At 31.5% G+C, this 24,941-nt stretch overlaps 1 protein-coding gene and 1 pseudogene across 1 annotated transcript; both read left to right on the forward strand.

Moving 5' to 3' along the window:
* The first annotated feature begins 9,943 nt into the window (after nucleotides 1-9,943).
* LOC107807029 (uncharacterized) lies at nucleotides 9,944-11,059 on the forward strand. The gene has a single exon (XM_075223602.1). The coding sequence runs from the start codon at nucleotides 10,070-10,072 to the stop codon at nucleotides 10,925-10,927; it is 858 nt and encodes a 285-aa protein (XP_075079703.1). The 5' UTR covers nucleotides 9,944-10,069; the 3' UTR covers nucleotides 10,928-11,059.
* A 12,619-nt stretch (nucleotides 11,060-23,678) lies between these two features.
* LOC107825622 (uncharacterized) lies at nucleotides 23,679-24,412 on the forward strand (annotated as a pseudogene).
* Nucleotides 24,413-24,941: the final 529 nt, after the last annotated feature.

Consider the following 24,941-nt stretch of genomic DNA (forward strand, 5'->3'; position numbering starts at 1 on the left):
GTGTCTAGCTTTCTCAACAGCCTAGCTCAAAGAAAAGGGATCCAACATCTTAATTGTGTGTCAAATTTCTTCTTTAATCCCTTCAATGAAGAACCCTAGAAAGAATTCTTCAGGAATAGTAGGGTGTTTAATCAACACCCAAGTTTTTAGGTCCTCAAATTTTTCTAAGTATTCAGTAACACTACCAATTTGTTCAATCCTCTTGAACCTTTCTAACAAATTGAGATTACTATTATCTGAATCATTGAACCTTTTGCAGATTTCCTCCACGAAATCAGGCCATCTCACAACACCTGGACTCACTTGATATGAAAAGTACCACGACTCAGCCTTTCCATTTAAATGAAGAACACCAGTTTCAAGTTTGTGCTGGGGATCAGAGATGTGATTGTAATGAAAGTACCTTTCACATTTTCTTTGCCAAGATTTGAGATCACCATCTTCAAAGCATGGACAGTCTACCTTTGAAGCAGAATTGCTCGAGTGAAATCTTCATATGGGTTGCTCATGAGGCTCTACCATTCTTATCCTGCTTCCAGATCCTTCCACATGGTGGCTTCCTGTTGGTGCACTCCCCAGAATCCCATCCTTGTTGACGAAGATTTTGTCCATCATTATGTCGAACTTGTGATGTAATTCGTCCATTTTAGAGTCATTGGACGCTAGCTTCTTGTTCGTCTCTGACATGTAATTTTGTAGTTGATTCTCCAATTTTTTTATGCTTTCTTCAGTAGTCTTAGCCCTAGTTTCTGGGACTGTCATGGTGTCAGGACTTGCTCTGATACCAAATCTGTAATGAACTAATAGTTTTTATAGAAAATGAGATGAAATCGAAAGAATTGAAGCTTTTATTGTTCAATGGGGAACAATTGAGTTACTTCAATGGAATTACAGACAAATGCTAGTTAATAACTCCATGAATGTGACCTGTAAATTGAGAAGAGAAAAAGAAGATTAGGATCGAAGAGAGAAAAAGAAGTAGTTAAGAAGGTGTAACTGATTTACCAGATTTTGACTGCTCTTTCCATCTCCCTTCCGTTTATTTATTAGTTGTAGTTATTGGTTGGGCTGGAGTAATTAATTGGGCCACCGAATCTGTAATGACCTTGGCCCAATACCTTCTCATTCTTTTGTTTAGCCCATAGAATCTTCTACACACCTTTCCCCAATATAGCAACACCTACTACTTCACTTTCCTAATTCTAGTCTCAGACGTTACATAATATTTGTTCTTAATTTGACATGATAGTTTTTGGGAAGTATGGTTTTCATATAAAGTTTTATTCTTACAATTATTGTCTATAATAGTTTTTGGGAAGTACGGTTTTCATATAAAGTTTTACTCTAACAATTATATTATCAAGAGCACGTATGACGTTAAATCATTGAAAACCCTTCTTTAGACAAATGTATTTGGAAAAAGTATTATTGCCAGAGAGCTTTCCATTTGGTTATTTGTTGATTTAGGCGCTGTTCTTGCGGCTTAACGTTTCTGTCAAGAGAGAAGTTCGTTACTTGTAATTTTAAGGATTTTGATTAAAGCCTTTTTTCAATTTGTCGCCGTCAGAAAAGAATTGTGGTTTTCAATTTTCTTTAAAGGCATCTATTGGTTTGTTAAACAAATAAATTACTAATATTTAGTGCTTCTTTGGTTCTTTATGTTATGAATTAAGATTCATTTATATTGACGCTCGCATAATATCTATCTTACTGATTAACGTTAAACTCACTGCTATTTTACTCGTGAGCCATGAAAACAGCGGTGTTTAGGGCTTAAGTGCCACTAGAAGGTTGCTATTTGGGTTTTTTGCTTATTTATTATTTTTATTATTTGTTGTTAAAATAAAGAAATACGGGCAACCCTTTAAGGTTTAAGGGATATTGACACAAAGAGGACCTTTTGGGCATGGTCTTAAAATTTTATCCCCGAAATTAACAATACTGCTAGAATGACTCCGATATGTATAGACGTGCGTTTAATGAAATAATCTGGACTAAAATTCTAAGGTTGAGTTGCAGAGATGGCATCAAGAGCAACTAAAATCGGAGAACTGCGCCATGCACAAGTTATGATAAATTGGTAGGACTTTATATTGCATTCAACATATCTATCATGTTGCGTAATACACAAAATTTATCGGGTTACTATAATTATAAATCTACAAACAAAAGATTAAGAAAAAAACATGTCAGAAGGATACCAGGCAACTCATGACAAAACGGTAGGAATCATACTTTAATTTATTCAATTTAGCTATCTTGCTGGATAACTAAAAACTTTACCTGATTGTCATGTTTCACAAATGATATCTCATTTAAAATTATAAACAGTTATGCCAAAATATAGAATATTTTAATTATATTGATATCGCTTTATGATTATCATGTTTTATCAATATTACCTCATTTAAAGTTATAAATAGTTATAACCTAGTAACCGTCTTAATCTTTCTATTATTTCGCATGACAGCAGAAGTGTATCCATCCCTAATTGGACTTAAACCAACGTTGTTTATTCTGTTTATCAAGTTTAGCGTAGGAACTTGCGAACTCATTATATCGTCATCAATATAATGACAATAACAATTCTTTGTAGTCTATTTTTGTCATTTAAATGATGAAGACAGCGTACGATCTTGACTGTTTCAATACTAATCTTGACAGTTTGAGAAATATCAGATACATTTAGATGCAAGACGACAGTCAATGCAGTTGCAGCCATGATGCGGTATTCCAGTTAGTTTTGACTGTTTGAGAGAGTATTGTTTGTAAATTATAAAAAGAAATACAGATGATTTGAAAGGGAGAGGAGCATCTTCAAATTATAGAAAATAAAAACAAATCATTTACCAAAGAGTCGCAACTTGACGTCAAAAGATATGGTTGGCTGGTACTCAATTTAATGCAAATGCAATTACATTCTGCACTTATAGAAAATATCCAGGTGATTTAAACTATGATGTATTGTTCATATCTGTTGTAGACATAAAATAAATAAATTTAATAAGTAGAAATCTCAGTAGCATCTATCATTTTGTAAAAAACTTCACATAATTGGTTCAAAATATAGGATCAAACCGCACGTAGTTACAATTTTAACTGGTAACAAATTGAAACTTTATTTCCATCTAACAGATGATATACGATTTTAAAATCATTTGGGCGAAGTTAGACAAATTAATAGTGTCACGACCAGGGGCGTACCTAGTCTACGCATAACTATTTAATTAAACTCTAATTTTCGACGTGGAGTAAATATTTGTACGTAATAAACTAATAATGCATTAAAATTATAAGAATAGTAGATATGAACTCATAACTTTAAAAATATAATGTGCTCAATGTTAAAACCCTTAAAAGAAGAACTCATAACTTTAAATTCCGAATCCACCTCTGATCATGACCAAACACTACTAGAAATTCGGTAAATATCGACCAAAAAAACCAACCAACTTTGGTCGGTATGGCCAATTACCAACCAAATATGCTTGGACGGTATTTTGATGGCCGTTTTAATATACCAACCAAAGTTGGTCGGAAATTACCGACCGACGTTGGTCGGTCAATTAAATTCAAAAAAAATAATGCAAAAAAAAATCGACCAAAGTTGGTCGGTATTTTAATTATGTAATCAAAAGATTCAGCATCTGGTAATCGAACCGGGGTGCGTACTGTGGCAGGATACTATTCTACCACTAGATCATTGGTGCATTTTGTTTTAAGATTGTCTTATTTTTTATTTATACTCTTTAATTGTATTTTCGCACGAAAATAACCGACCAAAGTTGGTCGATTTTATTAAAAAATAAAATTACCGACCAAAGCTGGTCGGTTTTTTAAAATGACCGGACGAATTTACCGACCAAAGTTGGTTGGTTTTTTTAATATTAATTTTTATTTATTTTAATTGCAAACCGACCAAAGTTGGTCGGTTTTTGAAAAATAAATTTCGCGGGACTCAAAAATACTTTCCCACATTTTTGCGCCAAAGAAAACCGGCCAAAGTTGGTCGATTTCGTAAAAAAAAAAATTAAAATTAAAATATTTTGAAAAACCGACCAAAGTTGGTCGGTTTTTGGCTGGTTTTTTGACCGACCAAAGTTGCTTGGTTTTTCTTGGTTGGTTTTTGCCAAATTTCTAGCAGTGAAAGCAGAAGACAACGACACGACAAGCATGAGCATGGCGCTAAACCAACCATTCTCCCTGTCATATCAACTAAATAATATAGGGATTTTTATCTGGCTATACTATAATAGCAACCTATTTACTTTCTTTATTTAGGTTCCTTATTAATTACTTTATATACCTATATTTATCAGTTTTATACAAAACCATAAAAAGGAGAAAATAAAGCATACCTTAAATATCGGGTATCAGTTACACAAAATCCCCCTACATTTAAGATACTCTTACTTTTTCAAAGGTTTACAAAATATCATCTGTCTTTGTACTTACCCACCGTAAGAAACTCACTGATACCCAAAATCATCACCTCTCTTTCATACAAATCAACTAATCCCCCCCCCCCCCATACAAATCAAACTATTATCTCTAAAACAAATTGTAGCATCATATATTTCTCTGAATGATCAATTCCACCAACAACCATTAAAAAGCTTCAATTATTGACAAATCCATCAACATTATCTCTGAAATTGCAGGTGGAGGGGTCTGCCATTGATATACCATTAAAAAGCTCCGAACCTTTGAATTAGATATTCGGATTTTACGAATTTGTGATTTTTTTGGATTGGGTGTTCTTGAAAACGATTGAAAATATCCTTTAGAGTTTATATCTGAATTTTAAGGGAGATTCGCTAAGTTTAAAGTTGGTTTTAGGTTGAATTTCTGATTGAAACTCGAGGAAGAAGAAGTTTCGGAATTGTATTATGATTGTATGATAAATGTATCATAATTGTATCTGAATTGTATTTGATACATCAATACCTAAGACAATTCTGATACAACACTAATACTATTAAAATATTGTATCATAATTTAAGTTTAGAGTTGGTTCTAGGTGGATGTTTTAAATTGAAACTTGAAAAAGATGAAGATCAAAGTTGTATCATAATCTAGAATTGTATCACAATTTGTACCTAAAATAATATATGATACAATGCTAATACAAATATAATACGATATTGTATTAGTTTAAGTTTAGAATCGGTTTTAAGTTGTATCATAATTGCATTAGAATTGTGTAAGAATACTTTCGGGATTGTATCAAATTTGTATCTGAATAATGAGTAGTTGTGAGTTCATGACAAATTGCACATTTTGTATCACAAATATGTGATAATTATATAATAATTTATTAGTATTGTATCAGATATTATTTTGGATATTAATGTACCATCTGCAAGTTAGATACAATTGTGATACAAGTATGATACAATTATGTTTTATGCATTAATATATCTAATACAATTATGATACAGTTATCATACAATCCCTGAATATTTTTTCATTTTCAGTGTTGTCCGGTCTCCCAACAAAAGAACGATGCAATTGATGATTTAATAATATAAAGCTGTCGCCAATAGGGGAAAGAGAGAAGGTGGAGATTCTGGGTGTAGATTAAGGGATTTTGATGTAAAAAAAAAAAAGGAGAGAGAAGAGGAAAGCGAAAAAAGGAAAGGATATAATTGAATCCCTTAATTGAAGGCACTAATAATGAGATGAGAGCCTTTTAAGGAGAAATCTACACAATTTGTAAGAAAAACCTAAATACTTATTAAAAACTACAAAATATAAAGAATAGTAGTAAATAAGTTTCTAATATAGTATAGCTAGGTAAAAATCCCAATAATATATAGCATCCCATAAAAGGCCCAAATGCATCAAAAGAATATGGCAAATCATTAGAAAAATTATTTGTGCAATCCAATGTTACAAGTAGGTCATAACAAAAATATTTCTTAATACTGGAGGTTTCATATTCTAGACACACAATACACAATGTGTAGTACATCATGGCAACTGATCGGCAAGGAATATAGACCAACTCGTAATGTAGTACGAGAAGGATAGGGAATACTAGCAAAATACAAAAAAAATGACCGCGATCGATCGACAAAAAACTGATCAAAGTCGGTCGATTTTTCAAAATATTTTATTATTAATTTTTTTTTGATGAACCAACTTTGGTCGGTTTTTATTTAGCGCAAAAATGCAGGAAACTATTTTTGAGTCCAGCAAAATTTATTTTTCAAGAAACCGACCAACTTTGGTCAATTTTTCATTTAAAATTAATATTAAAAAATTGACCAAAATCGGTCGGTTAATTCAGCCGGTCATTTAAAAAACCAACCGAATTCGGTCGGTAATTTTATTTTTTAATAAAACCGACCGATATCGGTCGGTTATTTTCGTACGAAAATATAATTAAAGAGAATAGATAAAATAATAGATAGTCTTAAAACAAAATGCACCAATGATCTAGTGATAGAATAGTATCCTGCCACAGTACATATCTCGGTTCGATTCCTAGATAGTGTATTTTTTAATTACATAATTAAAATACCGACCGACTTTGGTCGGATCGTTTTTTTCGGCAATTTATTTTTTGAATTTAATTGACCGACCGATCGGTCGGAAAATACCGACCAAAGTCGGTTGATTAGCTCTACCGACTTTACAATTACCGACCACCATGAATCGGTCGGTTTTTGCAGTCGATTTTCCCCATTTTTTTAGTAGTGATCTACTATCGTATAGTGAATAGACATAACCTCACACCGCCACATGTGGCTCTGGGCAGTGGCGTACACAAATTTTTTTATAAGCAGAGTCACCACTTGAAAATATAAAACACATGAATAAATTACTATAATGATAAGCAGTGTTACTTATATATTTTTACCTAATATTTTTATATTTCTTATTATCTAACATATATTTTCAGTAAAATAGTTTTACAGAACGATGTCATGCGACACGCTTGGGGCAAGGCGCCTATGCCCCTGGTTCTGGGACATGGAACCATACGGCTCCTCCCAAAACACACTCTTATATTCAACGTAATGCCTGATTGTATCTTGCGAAATATAGGAGCTAATAAATTGCTCAGTGAATTATGGATGCAAGCTAAATTGTCATTCTGTATCTATATATATAATTAATTAGTATATATTAGTAAAAAAAAAAAAATCAATTTTAAAATAGAGGAGAAACTTACAAGGAAAGGGGCATACTGGGGGTGGAGGACACTTGCACGTTAACAGCTAGTGTTTGCAATGAGATTCAAAACGTGCAAGTCACATATTCATATAAGACTAGCAAAATGGTGGTTGTAGCTTAAATTCAGTAACTTGGATAAATTTAGGCCACGAACAAGTCATATATATTGTTGGGTCGATTTTTATTGGGCCAAATCTTGAAGGTCAAGGAATTAATCTTGAGGAATTTTCGGAAACCACTATTGTTTAGTGGCTATTAACTTCTTATAGCTATCATATACATAAGTACTTCATATAACTACTATTCAGTTATTATGGTAATGTATTCGCTATATTCGCCCTACTGTATTCATGAATACAGTAGCAAAAAGCGCCTAAAATCAAGGCAGATCAGCTGCACATGTAATTCACATGTATTCGCATTGCTGTATTCATGAATACAGCATTAAAAAGCGCCTAAAATCAACGCAGTCCAACTGTACGCGCACGTATATTTTACATGTAGTCGTGCCATGTATTCATGAATACAACAACAAAAAACGCCTAGATCAGGGCAGCTATAGGCGCATGTATTCACATGTATTCGCGCTCCTGTATTCATGAATACATCAGTAAAAAACGCCTAAAATCATGGCAGTCCAGTGTATGCGCATGTATTTATATGTATTCGCGTCATGTATTCATGAACACAGTAACGACAATCACCTTAAAAATAAGTATGTCCAGCTGTCTAAGAGAGAGGAAAAACATAAATAACGTATTTCATGCCTCAATGGTAGTATATATCATAAATACTTATTTTGCTATAAAATATAAAAGATAGTTGTAGAAAATAATATTTTAAAATAATTTTAATTTATAATAAATAGGATGTATACTATATAGCAGTAAAATTTCCTTAATTCTTTAGTATAATTTTCTGTCCATTAATAGTCATGATGCCTAAATAAGAAGTCTATCCTATGAACTACTTATGAAGTATGTATGCTGCTTCCTAGTTATATTAGTGGCCAAATACATAGATAGCCCATTAAATTTGGCCCAATTTTTTTATTTTGGCACTTTAATTCAATATTGTTCCATTTTGGCCCCCAAACCCCATTTTTTTTGTTCCACTTTGACACAAAAGCTGACTAGATTCCATGTGTGATTTGTCTCACCCTTGTAGGCGCGTGAGAGCCATTTTTAAGCCAAATTTCATACTCTCAAGGTAGAGGCGGATCCAGAATTTAAATCCTATGGATTCAATTTTAATGTTTTTAACATTGAACCCATTATATTTTTAAAGTTATGGGTTAATATCTATTTTTTTACAATTTTAATAATTTTTTACATATAAATTTTTACTCCGCGTCGAAAGTTATGGGTTTAGTTGAACCCGTAGTTATTACTGAAAATATATACAAAAAAATATTTTTTCCACGGGAGGGGGCAGAAAAAATGAAAAAAATAATAATTTGAAATTACAAAAAAAAAACATTTGGGGGTTAGGGGCAATGGGGTATGGGTGGGGGTAGCAGTTGGGTATTTATCCGCGCTGCATTTTCACCTGGGATAAAAGTTTTTGTGTCAAATGGAACAAATGTTATGGGTTTATATTTATTTTTTTACAATTTTAATGAGTTTTTACATACAAATTTTTACTCCGCGTCGAAAGTTATGGGTTCAGTTGAACCCGTAGTTATTACTGAAAATATATATAAAAAATATTTTTCCCCGGATGTGGGAAGAAAAAACGAAAAAAATAATAATAATTTGAAATTACAAAAAAAAAAGTAAAAAAAAAAATTAATTTTTTCTGGGGGGAGGGGGGAGGGGGGGGTGGGGGTAGCAACTGGGTATTTGCACGCGCTGTATTTTTACCTGGGAGAAATTTTTTTGTGTCAAAGTAGAACAAAAAAATAGGGTTGGAGAGCCAAAATAAAACAAGACTGAGTTAAAGTGCCAAAATAAAAAATTAGGCATGCATTAAGATTTGGAGTCACTTTAACTAGGCCATATAGTAGAGCATGCATTAAGATTTGGAGCAAAGCCAGTTGAATCACTTCTTACAGAAACTGTGACGAACCTATGTAAGGTATTGCTACGTACGTTGTTGGTAGATGATCAGTCAATTGCATTTGCTTTAGCGCCAAAGTCTCTTTTATTTTCAAATTAAAATTTAATTATGTGAGCAAACATAAAATTTGTAAATAATATGTGCGTTAAAACAATTTAACCGAGGTCACAAGTTTGAACCCTTCAAGAAGCATGTTTTGCACTTGTTTTCAACCGAGGTTATTGCTAAATAGAACTCAAATTTAACTCACACCTTTATTGCTCGCGCCTCAACATGAGGTTCATTCTCTTTACATTACTTTGATACTATATTTTTTTTAAATTATTTTGTTTATTCTAGTAATAAGATTTGTAATTTGTCTCTTATTTTCTACGTTTTCTTTATCACTCTAATAAGTTGCGAAATTTGTTGTTTTCTTTTAGCCCAATTTTTTCTTTAATAATTGAAGGTTGGTTTGTTTTTGTATATCTTTTTTACATTCAATTAATATTTATTTGTGTTTCACGTTGTTTCTGCAGAGTATTCATTAGTTACGAGGTTAAAGTATACATTTTAAGAATTGAAGCTTTACAGTACAAATAATATTTACACGTGTATAAAGATTGAAACTAATCTATAAAATATTTCTAGATGGCTCCAAGACTGGAGTCTTCATGGTATAAATGGCTAATATTGTCCATACAACCGACAAGCATCACATCAAATATGCAAGCATCACTTACATTGCATATATATGCATGCTCAGTGCACGTATATATCATACAAATCAATTACGTACTAGAGTGAAGTCTTGAATAAGATCCACTGCTGGACCTAATTTCATATCTCCATGAAAATGGAGGCTCTATATTCAAGCATACGCTACTGGCTTGTTGAACACCCAAGCATCAGCCAGTTCGAATGGAATTATGGCTACACTTTAGGTTCCTCCCTACTTTTCCCTACAGTTTCAGTCTTTATCTACTTGTCTCTCACTCTATTAGCTCTTCGCTTCTCGCCATTTCTTCCCACCTTCTCCGCCACCGCCCTCCACCGCATCACTACCGTGCACAGCCTCATTCTCTGCCTCCTCTCTCTCATCATGGCCGTCGGCTGCAGCCTCTCCGTCATTCATCAAATGCCACGTCATGATTGGAAATGGATAGTCTGCTTCCCTGCCAATCATACTCTTCCACGTGGACCTTTGTTCTTCTGGGCTAAATTCTTTTACCTTTCCAAGATTCTTGAATTCATAGACACCCTTTTGATCATCCTCAGTAATTCTCGATCACGAAGGCTCACGTTCCTCCACGTGTACCACCATGCTACGGTGCCTGTTATCTGTTACCTCACTCTTTCTAGGGCGAATTCACAGTCGATGATCCATGTTGGGGTGATTACAAATTCTTCGGTTCATGTTATAATGTACGCTTATTACTTCCTTTGTGCAATCGGAAAGAGGCCACGATGGAAGAGGTTGGTCACAAACTGCCAAATTTTCCAATTTATCCTTAACTTTCTATGTGCAGTGGCAACAATGTATTATCACCTCACAACTGAGATTGGGTGCTCGGGGGTTGGAACTTTGTGCTTTAATATGACCTTTAATACCTCACTTTTGCTACTTTTTCTTGACTTTCGTTCGAAGAACTATACCAACAACATGATCATCAAAGACCGTGCAGATAACCAAAAAAAATCAGTTTAATTATTAGCTTCTAGCTAGCCTCCCTTTTCCGTTGCTTTTATATAGTACTTGGTTTAGTTCGTTTCTATATGCTTATGCAATACTTACATCGTTACATCTGTATTTTAATAAAATTAGGGGTTGTTTGGTTTACATACTATTTATGATGAGATTAGATATTGATATGCCGTCGATAATAATGTAAGAATTCTTATGCAGATATTGCTTACTTTAAGATTTTTTAAATTTTTAATTACTTTAAACCAGGGTACTGTATCTTTTGTTTTAAAAAAAAGATATTACTTTTATCTCGTTATTGTTAATACATGCATACATTCTTATTTCACATTCCTCCAACATTAAAATAAATAATACACATGCATAACTTATTTATGCAACTACTAGCAATGCGAAATTTAATGAGACCAACCAAATGTTGTATTAAGTTATATAACAAATATCTGATTTTCATGTATAACCTACCAAATGGTGAGACTAATTTATGCGAAATTGTAAGTTAAAATTATTTTTGTTAATGCGGTGAAGCAAATCTGACCTAATAAAATATGAAATAACAAAGGGAATCTAACGTGCAGTGTTTGTATATTATGTCCCTTTACAATTTATAATTTAAGAAAATGACGTTTTTAGATTTTTTTGTATAAAAAACAGATCTCTTACATGTAAAACTAAATCTTCAATGTGTAAGAAAAGAGGTAGGATCATAAAATTAAAACAAGTTTGCTAAGAGCCACAAAATCAGTTAACCCGAAATCTAACCATTCCAAATCACTATTCAAAACTTGTAGAAATTCCAATGGATATGTACTGACGGTAGCAGAACCAGAAATATTCATTTATATATAGAGCATCCTTATCTCATAAAGTTCTTACACAATATTCATAAATTCACAGCCGAGAGAGCCTTCGGAAAGGCAATTTCATCTATACTGAGGAATCATTCTATAACCAGCAAAATCCTTTTGTCTGCAGTAATTAAAGCCTAACGAATTAAAATTCTGATGAACTAGCGGAGTCTAGGCTAATAATTAAGTCAGTAAGAAAATTTTCAAGAATAAATTCTCCATGAGAAAGAGGTGAATCATGTAATTTGGCATTGAAGAAGAGCTCCCGCTTGGACATAGATTTGGCTCTTTATGAAATATAAACATGTTTTGAGAAATGAAATTTTAAATATTTTCAAGTTCCAGTGAAATATTTTCTTACACGCACAGAACTTTAATTTTTCTTCAAATAAATGCATGTCGAAACACAACTTCTAACTTTCAAAAATTACTTTTCAACACAACTTCAAAAACTCTTTTTTCAAGTTTCAATTAAATCTATGTCCAAACGCGAGATAAAAAAATAATTTTCACTTATTAAGAACATAGTAAGCAAATATTTGCTGAAAATAAACGTTTTTTTCCACTTAGTACAAGGATGGTGGATAGGCCTGGCCGCCTGGGCGTTAGGCTGAGCCGAATCGAGCTGCCTACTCCAGTATCAAGCCGAGTCGCTTGAGCTAATCCTAACTGAGCTTTTTAATTAGGGAAAAAATAAAAAAATAAAAATCGGCCGGGATAGTCTAATTATCAGTAGTGTCCTATTTACTGCAAGCAAGCCAAAAAATAATTATCGGCAAGAACAGGAAAGAAACTAGAGACATTTTAGGCGAAATTCAATTACTTTCAACCTCCATTGAAGGCCATTAATTCAACATTAATGAAGGTACAAAATATGTTGGTTACATCATGCGTACTTGCCCATATTACTTATATGGGGTGACCCATTTCTATTTATGCTGGTTTCAAAGTTGTCGAGCCCATGCATATATTGTCCCGCCAAACACTTAATGATCTAATCCTATTCTCTTTAGCTTTTCATTTGTATTTGAAATTGGATTCGATTTTTATTCTTATTTGAAGCTGATTTTTGCTTTTAGAGAAAACACCACTCATTATTCATAAATAAATAGCAACTTTAGAGAACTGTTCTATGGTCATCTAGTATTAACCCACTACTAGAAATCTGGGAATTACCGACCAAAAATTTGCGACCAAAGTTGGCCGGTCAAAAAAAGCGACCAAAGTTGGTCGCTAATGTGGAGAAAATTATTAAAATAATTATTTTAAATAATTTACCGACCAAGATTGGTCGCTTTTTGATCGGTAAAGTGGTCAACATGTTGACCGGACTGGTCAGACTTGCTTGGTCAAAGAAATATTGAAATTAGCGACCAACTTTGGTCGCTAATGTGGGACCCAGTTATAACGTTTTAATAATTATATTATTATTTAAAATATTTTATAAAATATAAATAAATAATATTTAAAATTGGCGACCAAAGTTGGTCGGTTATGAAAGGGGAAGCAAGTAGCGACCAACTTTGGTCGCTATTTTGGGACCCAGTTCTAACGTTTAATAATTATATTATTATTTAAAATATTTTATAAAATATAAATAAATCTTATTTAAAATTAGCGACCAACGTTGGTCGCTATTTTTTAATTCTGGATAATTAGCGACCAAAGTTGGTCTCTTTTCAGGTCACACTACTAGAAATTCGGAAAAAAACGACCACAAAAAGCGACCAAAGTTGGTCGCTTATGGCCCAAGAAGCGACCAAAAAGCGACCAAACGCTATATTGATGGTCCCTTTTATTTAGGGACCAAAGTTGGTCGCTATTTAGCGACCAACTTTGGTCTCTAAGCTAAAAGGGCAAAATATTCTGATTTTGACTTTAGTGACCAACTTTGGTTGCTATATTAATTTAATAATATAAATTTGGCGACCAAAGTTGGTCTCTACATATGAAATACGTTGTTTTTAATTTATCATTAATCATTAGAAAGCGACCAACTTTAGTCTCTAATCCAAATATTATATTTTAAAATCTGGACAATAGAGACCAAAGTTGGTCGCTAAATTCAAGATTTTTTTTTAAAGATAAGCAACCAACATTGGTCGCTATATTTCCAGAAATTATATTTTTTTTAATACAAATCTGGGCAGGTAGCGACCAAGGTTGGTCGCTATTGCCCAGAAAATTATTTTTTTTATAGTGAAATACGATCAAATAGAGACCAAAGTTGGTCGCTTTTCTTGGTATATTTTTGGCAGAAACTGCCTGTTTTGGCAGCTACACCACCTGTCAGCTTACCAAACATCCTAAACAGGCATTTTATGCCAGCAACAACAACAACAACAATTAAAAGCAACAATCAATAGAACTAACACATTAAGCTAACAAAACTAAGTTAACGCTTATTACAAGCCCATTCGAACTAAAAAGAACTAACACAATAGAACTAAGTTTTTTTGTCTAGTTCAAAGTATATAAAGTACTCAAGGAGTGTTCTTTCAGCATCCTCGTCCGAAAGTTGGATTGCCTCGCCCGATTCATTAGGTGGTTGACTGCGTATGAATTCCCCCACGTCAGCTGCATGTGAAGCGAACCTATATGAAAAATTATATATATTGAATTAGTATTTCAAAATTTATATAAAAGTAAATCAAAATACTTAATGAAAAGTAAAAAACTTACATGTATATAGTCGAGGCTCGACCCTCCTTTCTGAATCAGTCTCTTTCTTCTTCTTTACAATACGAGTTTCATTGAATAGCTCATCTTGCTTCATTGGCATCATAAAGCTGTCTGGTGGCTTTGGTGATTATCCTCGTGGTACTATTACTCGGGATGAACTTGGATACAGAGAATAACTTGGATACAGTACCTGACAGGGTGTGTCTTTGATCAATTATTGATCTCTATAGCTACAATGATAATTAGAAGGCAACGACATGTGTTTCAAAATAGTGATGGTAAAGGTAGGATTTAACATTTCCTAAGTAGATAAAAGAGGTTATAGAGGAATTCTCTACTTCACTTTCCAAGAGGAAAAGAAGTTTGATTGATAGTGACAACGTTGATGAAGACGGAATGTTTTCCGTTGGTCATGGTAGTTCCCATAAAGTGGGGATCATAAGACTCTATGATGACAAAGATTATAGGAAGTTTTGTTCTAAACTTTCTTCCAAGTCTGATCCGTACAAGCTTAATATGATATTGGTGATATTTCTTCGGATTCAGACAATGATTTGACCGACAAAAGTATGGAAATGCTCTTAAAAAGAATTAAAGGTAAAACGTTTTTCTTGGTAGAGAAGGATGCTGAAAAGATTTTACCTTTAATTCTTTTTAAGAGCATTTCCATACTTTTGTCGGTAAAATCATTGTCTGAATCCGAAGAAATATCACCAATATCACATTAAGCTTGTACGGATCAGACTTGAAAGAAAATTTAGAACAAAACTTCCTATAATCTCTGTCATCATAGAGTCTTATGATCCCCATTTTATGGGAACTGCCATGACCAACGGAATACATTTCGTCTTCATCAACCTTGTCACTCTCAATTAAACTTCTTTTCCTCATGGAAAATGAAGTACAAAATTACTCTATAAGCTCTTCTTTTATCTACTTAGGAAATACTAAATTCCTACCTACACCATCACTATTTGAAACACATGTCATTGCCTTCTCATCATCATTGTCGCTAATGAGAAGAACAATTAAAGGCACACTTTGTCAGGTACTGTGTCTTAGTTATTCTTGGTGGAAGTTCTATTGCATGTCTAATAACGTCATCAACCTCTTCTAATAATCATCCGACAATCTAAAATTCCAAACATAAACTAAAAGTTCAATTCATATCCTAAACCTTCAATTCATATCCACAAAAGTTCAACTCATATCCTAAAAGTTTCAACTCATATCGTAAAAAGTTCAAGTCATACATAAAAACTTCAATTTATATCGTACAAGTTCAATTCACAAGAACAAAATCTAAAAACTAAAAGTTCATCAATTCTTATCCTACGAGTTTAAACATAAACTAAAAGTTCAATTTATATCCTAAAGGTTCAATTCATATCCACAAAACTTCAAGTCATATCCTAAAATTTTTATTTATATCCTAAAAATTCAACTCATATCCTAAAAGTTTCAATTTATATCCTACAAGTTCAATTCACAAGAACAAAACCTAAAAACTAAAAGTTATATTCATATCCTACGAGTTTAAACATAAACTAAAAGTTCAAATCATATCCTAAAGGTTCAATACATATGCTAAAGGTTCAATTTATTTCCTAAAAGTTCAACTCATATCCTAAAAGTTTCAATTCATATCCTAAAAAGTTCAAGTCATACATAAAAGCTTCAATTTATATCCTACAAGTTCAATTCACAAGAACAAAACCTAAAAACTAAAAGTTATATTCATATCCTACGAGTTTAAACATAAACTAAAACTTCAAGTCATATCCTAAAGGTTCAATTTATTTCCTAAAAGTTCAACTCATATCCTAAAAGTTTCAACTCATATCGTAAAAAGTTCAAGTCATACATAAAAGCTTCAATTTATATCGTACAAGTTCAATTCACAAGAACAAAATCTAAAAACTAAAAGTTCATCAATTCTTATCCTACGAGTTTAAACATAAACTAAAAGTTCAATTTATATCCTAAAGGTTCAATTCATATCCACAAAACTTCAAGTCATATCCTAAAATTTCTATTTATATCCTAAAAATTCAACTCATATCCTAAAAGTTTCAATTTATATCCTACAAGTTCAATTCACAAGAACAAAACCTAAAAACTAAAAGTTATATTCATATCCTACGAGTTTAAACATAAACTAAAAGTTCAAGTCATATCCTAAATGTTCGATACATATGCTAAAGGTTCAATTTATTTCCTAAAAGTTCAACTCATATCCTAAAAGTTTCAATTCATATCCTAAAATGTTCAAGTCATACATAAAAGCTTCAATTTATATCCTACAAGTTCAATTCACAAGAACAAAACCTAAAAATTAAAAGTTATATTCATATCTTACGAGTTTAAACATAAACTAAAACTTCAAGTCATATCCTAAAGGTTCAATACATATCCTAAATGTTCAATTTATTTCCTAAAAGTTCAACTCATATCCTAAAAGTTTCAACTCATATCGTAAAAAGTTCAAGTCATATCCTAAAAGCTTCAACTCATACCTAAAAGATTCAATTCATATCCTAAAAATTCAACTCGTATCCTAAAAGGTTCAATTCATATCCACAAAAGTTCAAGTCATATCCTAAAGGTTCAACTTATACATAAATGCTTCAATTTATATCCTAAAGCTTCAACTCATACCTAAAAGGCTCAAGTCATATCCTAAAAGTTCAACTCATATCCTAAAAGTTTCAAGTCATATCCTAAAATTTCTATTTATAACTAAACTATCAAGACAATACAAAGATTCAAGGTTCAATTTATATCCTAAAAGTTATATTCATATCCTACGAGTTTAAACTTAAACTAAAAGTTCAATTTATATCCTAAAAGCTTCAACTCATACCTAAAAGGTTTAATTTATATCCTAAAGCTTCAAGTCATACCTAAAAGTCTCAAGTCATATCCTAAAAGTTCAACTCATATCCTAAAAGCTTCAAGTCATATCCTAAAATTTCTATCTATAACTAAACTAGTTTTATCCTAAAGGTTCAACTCATTGTTATTTCAAGCATTATTACACGGCTAATGTTAGTTATCCTCTATGTGGGTGACTCGTTGTTCTCAAACAAGAGCCACGCAACGATTCGCTTAAGGCCTTAAACATTAACATTGTCTTAAACTTTAAGAGAAAATCCAAATATATATACTATCACGTGTCTATATTAAATATCTACCTATAAACTAATCAAGATTAAACTAAAAGTTCAATTTATACCCTAAAAAGTTCGATTCACAAGAAAAAAATCATAAACCCTAAAAGTTTAGGGTTTCTTCTCTTCAAACCATTTCTTGCCCAAATTAATCGGTAAAACCAAATATTTTAGCTACTAACAATTATCATAGATTTAATTTAGCTATGAACAATTAATTTTTAGGGTTCAAACTAGAAGGAATTAAACAAATTAAAATAAGTCTATTTCGAAAAAAAATAAATAAAGGAGAGAGAAACCTACCAGCTGGGCAGTGGAGGACACCGACGGAGCTGCTGCTGCCGCCGGCGGGCGTCGGTGGTGCCGCTGCTGGAGGGAGACGGAAGGGTGGGGGGTGGGGGGGTTTGAGTGTGAGAGAGAGAAGAGAGGGTTTGGGGAATTTTTTGAAGAAAATAAGAGAATGGGAGGGGAAACCCGTTTTTAACTCTGTTTTTACAAAAAGCTACCAACCTTGGTCGCTATTTTTGGTACCAAATATGTGTTGACTATTTTGACCAAAATAGCAACCACAGTTGGTCGCTAAATTCTGACCATTTTACTAGAATAGCGACCAACATTGGTCGCTATATAAAAAAAATTAAATTAATTATAATTCAATTTAAAATTTATATTTATTTAATTCAATTAATTTTAATTCAATTTAAAAAATTCAATTAATTTTAATTCAATTTAATATATATAATTTTAAATTGAATTTAAAGTAATTTAATTGTTTAAAGCTTTCAATTCATATCCTATATATATATATATATAAGCTATATTCGATACAGTATATAAGCTATATTCGATACAGTATTACCTAATACACTTATACTCAGTGCATAGTATAGCGTAAGTATATATATATATATATATATATATATATATATATATATATATATATATATATATATATTATATAAGCTATATTCGATACAGTATTACCTAATACACTTATACTTAATGCATAGTATAGCGTAAGTATATATATCATATATATATAAGCTATATTCGATACAGTATTACCTAATACACTTATACTCAGTGCATAGTAAAGCGTAAGTATATATATATATATATATATATATATATATATATAAGCTATATTCGATACAGTATTACCTAATACACTTATACTCAGTGCATAGTATAGCGTAAGTATATATATTATATATATAAGCTATATTCGATACAGTATTACCTAATACACTTATACTTAGTGCATAGTATAGCGTAAGTATATATATTATATATATAAGCTATATTCGATACAGTATTACCTAATACACTTATACTCAGTGCATAGTAAAGCGTAAGTATATATATTATATATATATAAGCTATATTCGATACAGTAATACCTAATACACTTATACTCAGTGCATAGTATAGCGTAAGTATATATATTATATATATATAAGCTATATTCGATATAATACTACCTACTACACTTATACTCAGTGCATATTATAGCGTAAGTATATATATTATATATATATAAGCTATATTCGATACAGTATTACCTAATACACTTATACTCAGTGCATAGTAAAGCGTAAGTATATATATTATATATATATAAGCTATATTCGATACAGTATTACCTACTACACTTATACTCAGTGCATAGTAAAGCGTAAGTATATATATATTATATATATATACGCCATATTCGATATAGTATTACCTAATACACTTATACGCGTAAGTATATTTTATATATATATATATAAAAGCTGCATTCGATACGGTAATACCTAATACACTAATACTTAGTGCATAATATAGCGTAAGTACATATATTATATATATATATAAGCTGTATTCGATACTGTATTACCTAATACACTTATACTTAGTGCATAGTATAGCGTAATTACATATTATATATATATAAGCTGTATTAGATACGGTATTACCTCATACACTTATATATACTTAGTGCATAGTATAGCGTAAGTACATATATTATATATATATAAGTTGTATTCGATACGGTATTACCTCGTACACTTATACTCAGTGCATAGTATAGCGTAAGTATATATATATATATATATATATATATATATATATATATAAGCTGTATTCGATACGGTAATACCTAATACACTTATACTTAATGAATAGTATAGCGTAAGTACATATATATTATATATATATATAAGCTGTATTCGATACGGTATTACCTCATACACTTATACTTAGTGCATAGTATAGCGTAAGTACATATATTATATATATAAGCTGTATTCGATACGGTATTGCCTCATACACTTATACTTAGTGCATAGTATAGCGTAAGTACATATATTATATATATATAAGCTGTATTCGATACGGTAATATCTAATACACTAATACTTAGTGCATAATATAGCGTAAGTACATATTATGTATATATATAAGCTATATTCGATACGGTATTACCTCATACACTTATACTTAGTGCATAGTATAGCGTAAGTACATATATTGTATATATAGACACACACGCCCGCTTCGTAGTACTATTCATCCCTTGTATTACAAAAGTATTAACGACTTACATTTATATTATTTACATAGTAAATACAAAAGTGATTTTTAATTTTGACCATTGTTGACCAGAATAGTGACCAATTATGGTCGCTATTTATTCATGAATTTAGTTTAGCGACCAAAGTTGGTCGCTAAATTTAAATCAGATTTAATTATATTTCATATAATAATTAAATTAATAATATAATTATTAAAATTGAATAACTGGGACCCAGTTAAGCGACCAAAATTGGTCGCTACCTTTCTTGCCTTTATGTAGCGACCAACGTTGGTCGCCAATTTTATATTATATATATTTATATTTTATAGTTTTTTCAAAATAATAATATAATTATTAAAATTTTGTAAGCGGGTCCCACTTTAGCGACCAATATTGGTCGTTAATCTCAGTAAACGTTTGACCAAGCAAGTCTGACCAATCGAGTCAATATTTTGACTACTTTAGCGACCAACCTTGGTCGCTATTTTGTTTCCACAATTTATTTTATTATTTTTGCTAGTTTAGTGACCAACTTTGGTCGCTATTTTGTTTCCACAATTTATTTTATTATTTTTGCTAGTTTAGCAACCAACTTTGATCTTTTCCCATAGACCAAATTTGGTCGCTATTTTTTGGTCGCTTTTTACAGGAATTCTAGTAGTGTCAATATTGGTCAAAATTAAAAATCACTTTTGTATTTACTATCTAAATAATATAAATGTAAACCATTAACACTTTTGTAAGGGATGAATACACTAAAATATACTCTAACATGCTATATATGTAGTTAAAGTAGTACAACGAAGCGTGTTATATATATATATATATATATATATATATATATATATATATATATATATAGAGAGAGAGAGAGAGAGAGAGAGAGAGAGAGAGAGAGAGAGAGAGAGAGTTTAATATTCAACGATGCATCTAAGTAGGTTATAAGTCGATGAATCAATTTACACACAGATATATTTGATGAAAAATTATATATACTAATTAGGATCTTGACAAGTCTATCAATCCCTAAAAGAACCCGACCATATACAACTAATATTCAAAAAAATAATCCTTGCATAACTAATCCATATACAACTAATATATGCATAACTAATCCCTGTATTATTTATTCTTGCATAACTAATACATACATAACTAATACATGAATAACTAATACCTGCATAAATCTAACTGGAAACCAAAGGACCCTATGTGTGCAAATCAAAGTTTCTAGTTTTGACAAATCAAAGTGTCTTGACTGCTTTTAAATTATATTATATACTATTTAAAGAAATATACGCATATATTATTTTTGACAAGAAAAGACTATTGGTCAGAGAAAAAGTCTCACTGCTTATGGCATTCAATCTGTAGCCTTTTCTTTTCAAAATTAATGTGTTGTCTTTTATTTAAAAGTAGTCTTGGGATTTACAAAAACTTCTTGAAGAAGTCTTGAAAGGACCTGTATGTGTTAGTACTATGCAAGATAAGTGTCAATGAACAAGAAGAGAAGATACAATTGCTCTCGAGGTTCTTTTAGGGATTGATAGATTTGTCAAGATCCTAAGTAGTATATATAATTTTTCATCAAATATATCTGTGTGTAAATTGATTCATTGACTTATAACCTACTCAGATGCATTGTTGAATATTAAAAACAAAACTCTCGACTTATATCAATTAATCTGTTATAATTGATTCATCGTCTTATAACCTAGTGATGATTCAATGTTATATATTATTTGTTCAACCATGTTAGGGTTTAAAGTTAATTTCTCTATGTTAGGGTTTAATTTCTCCATGTTAGGGTTCAAAGTTAGCTCAACCATGTTAGGGTTAAAAGTTATATATTATTTGCAATTTTTAGGGTTCTTATTAATACATTCAGTCCAAAATATTTAGTTTTACCTACTAATTTGGGGAAGAAATTGTTTGAAGAGAAGAAACCCTAAGAGTTGCATCTTTAGGATTATGTATTTGAATTTTAGTTTATAAATTGAAATTTTAGGATATGAATTGAACTTTTGTGGATATGAATTGAAATTTAGGATATGAATTGAACCTTTAGGATATGAATTGAAATTTTTGTGTATAAATTGAACTTTTAGAATATGAATTGAACCTTTAGGATATGAATTGAGCCTTTAGGATATGAATTGAACCTTTAGGATATGAATTGGACTTTTAGTTTATGTATTGGAATTTTAGTTTATAAATTAAAATTTTAGGATATGAATTGAACCTTTAGGATATGAATTGAAATTTTTGTGTATGAATTGAACTTTTAGGATATGAATTGAGCATTTAGGATATGAATGGAACCTTTAGGATATGAATTGGACTTTTAGTTTATGTATTGGAATTTTAGTTTATAAATTGTACCTTTAGGATATGAATTGAAATTTTTGTGGATATGAATTGAACTTTTAGGATATGAATTGAAATTTTTGTGTATGAATTGAACTTTTAGGATATGAATTGAGCCTTTAGGATATGAATTGGACTTTTAGGATATGAATTGGACTTTTAGTTTATATATTGGAATTTTAGTTTATAAATTGAAATTTTAGGATATAAATTGAACTTTTTAGGATATGAGTTGAACCTTTAAGATATGGAATTAATTAACTAAAAAAGATTAGGATGTGAATTAACTAAATTAATTTGTTCTTATTTTATTTGTATAGATGGAACATCGTACTTGGATGTACAATATGAATTATCCTAATCGGTGGGGACTGCGGGAGGATTTTATAGAAGGGGTTGATGACTTTATTAGACATGCAATGGAACTTCCACCAAGAATAACTTAGATACAGTACCTGGCAGAGTGAGTCTTTAATTGTTGTTCTCATTAGCGATAATGATAATGAGAAGGCAATGACATGTGTTTCAAACAGTGATGGTGTAGGTACGAATTTAACATTCCTAAGCAGATAAAAGAAGAGGTTATAGAGGAATTCTCTACTTCATTTTCCAAGAGGAAAAGAAGTTTAATTGAGAGTGACAAGGTTGATGGTAATGGAAAGCTGTCTGTTGCTCATGGCAGTTCCCATAAAACGGGGATCATAAGCCTCTGTGATGACAAAGACGAAAGGAAGTTTTATTCTCAACTTTCTTCCAAGTCTGATCCGTAAAAGCTTAATGAGATTGGTGATATTTCTTCGGATTCAGACAATGATTTGAGTGACAAAAGTATGAAAATGCTAATCAAAAGAATTAAAGGTAAAACGCTTCTCTAAGGAAGAGAAGTTTGGAGAAATTCACTGCCTATAAAGTTACATCTGTATTTTAGTAAAATTAGGGGTTGTTTGGTTTACATACTATTTATGATGAGATTAGATATTGATATGCCGTGAATAATAATGTAAGAATTCTTATGCAGATATTGCTTACTTTAAGTTTTTTTTTTTAATTTTTAATTACTTTAAACCAGGGTACTGTATCATTTGTTTAAAAAAAAGATATTACTTTTATCTCGTTATTGTTAATACATGCATATATCCTTATTTCACATTCTCAATCTATTAGCTCTTTGCTTCACGCCATTTCTTCCCACCTTCTCCGCCACCGCATCACTACCGTGCACAGCCTCATTCTCTGCCTCCTCTCTCTCATCATGGCTGTCGGCTGCAGCCTCTCCGTCATTCATCGAATGCCACGTCATGATTGGAAATGAATAGTCTGCTTCCCTGCCAATCATACTCTTCCACGTGGACCTTTGTTCTTCTGGGCTAAATTCTTTTACCTTTCCAAGAATTTTGAATTCATAGACACCCTTTTGATCATCCTCAGTAATTCTCGATCACGAAGGCTCACGTTCCTCCACGTGTACCACCATGCGACGGTGCCTGTTATCTGTTACCTCACTCTTTCTAGTGCGAATTCACAGTCGATGATCCATGTAGGGGTGATTACAAATTCTTCAGTTCATGTTATAATGTACGCTTATTACTTCCTTTGTACAATGGGAAAGAGGACACGGTGGAAGAGGTTGGTCACAAACTGCCAAATTTTTCAATTCATCCTTAACTTCCTATGTGCAGTGACAACAATGTATTATCACCTCACAACTGAGATTGGGTGCTCTTGGGTTGGAACTTTGTGCTTTAATATGACCTTTAATACCTCACTTTTGCTACTTTTTCTTGACTTTCGTTTCAAGAACTATACCAACAACATGATCATCAAAGACCGTGCAGATAACCAAATAAAATCCGTTTATTAGTTTCTAGCTAGCCTCCCTTTTCCGTTGCTTTTATATAGTACTTGGTTTAGTTCGTTTCTACATGCTTATGCAATACTTACATCGTTACATCTGTATTTTAGTAAAATTAGGGGTTGTTTGGTTTACATACTATTTATGATGAGATTAGATATTGATATGCCGTAAATAATAATGTAAGAATTCTTATGCAGATATTGCTTACTTTAGGATTTGTTTTTAAAAAAATTAATTACTTTAAACCATATGGTATCTTTATCTTTTGTTTTTTAAAAATAGATATTACTTTTATCTCGTTATTGTTATACATGTATATATCCTTATTGTAGACACCGGATTTTTGACCCTCCCCGAGAATTTTCACATTTTTAGCGTGGATATGTGAAATTGGGTCTAATATAGCCATTTTGACTATTTTTACCATATTTCGTTGCAAAAGGAAAAAATTACAAAAAATATATATATAAATTTTAGTTTATGTATTTCTCATAAACTTGAAAAAATACAAAAATTGTACTTTATTTCGGTACTT

This window comes from Nicotiana tabacum, chromosome 10 (assembly GCF_000715075.1).
Source record: "Nicotiana tabacum cultivar K326 chromosome 10, ASM71507v2, whole genome shotgun sequence".
Taxonomy (NCBI): Eukaryota; Viridiplantae; Streptophyta; class Magnoliopsida; order Solanales; family Solanaceae; genus Nicotiana; species Nicotiana tabacum.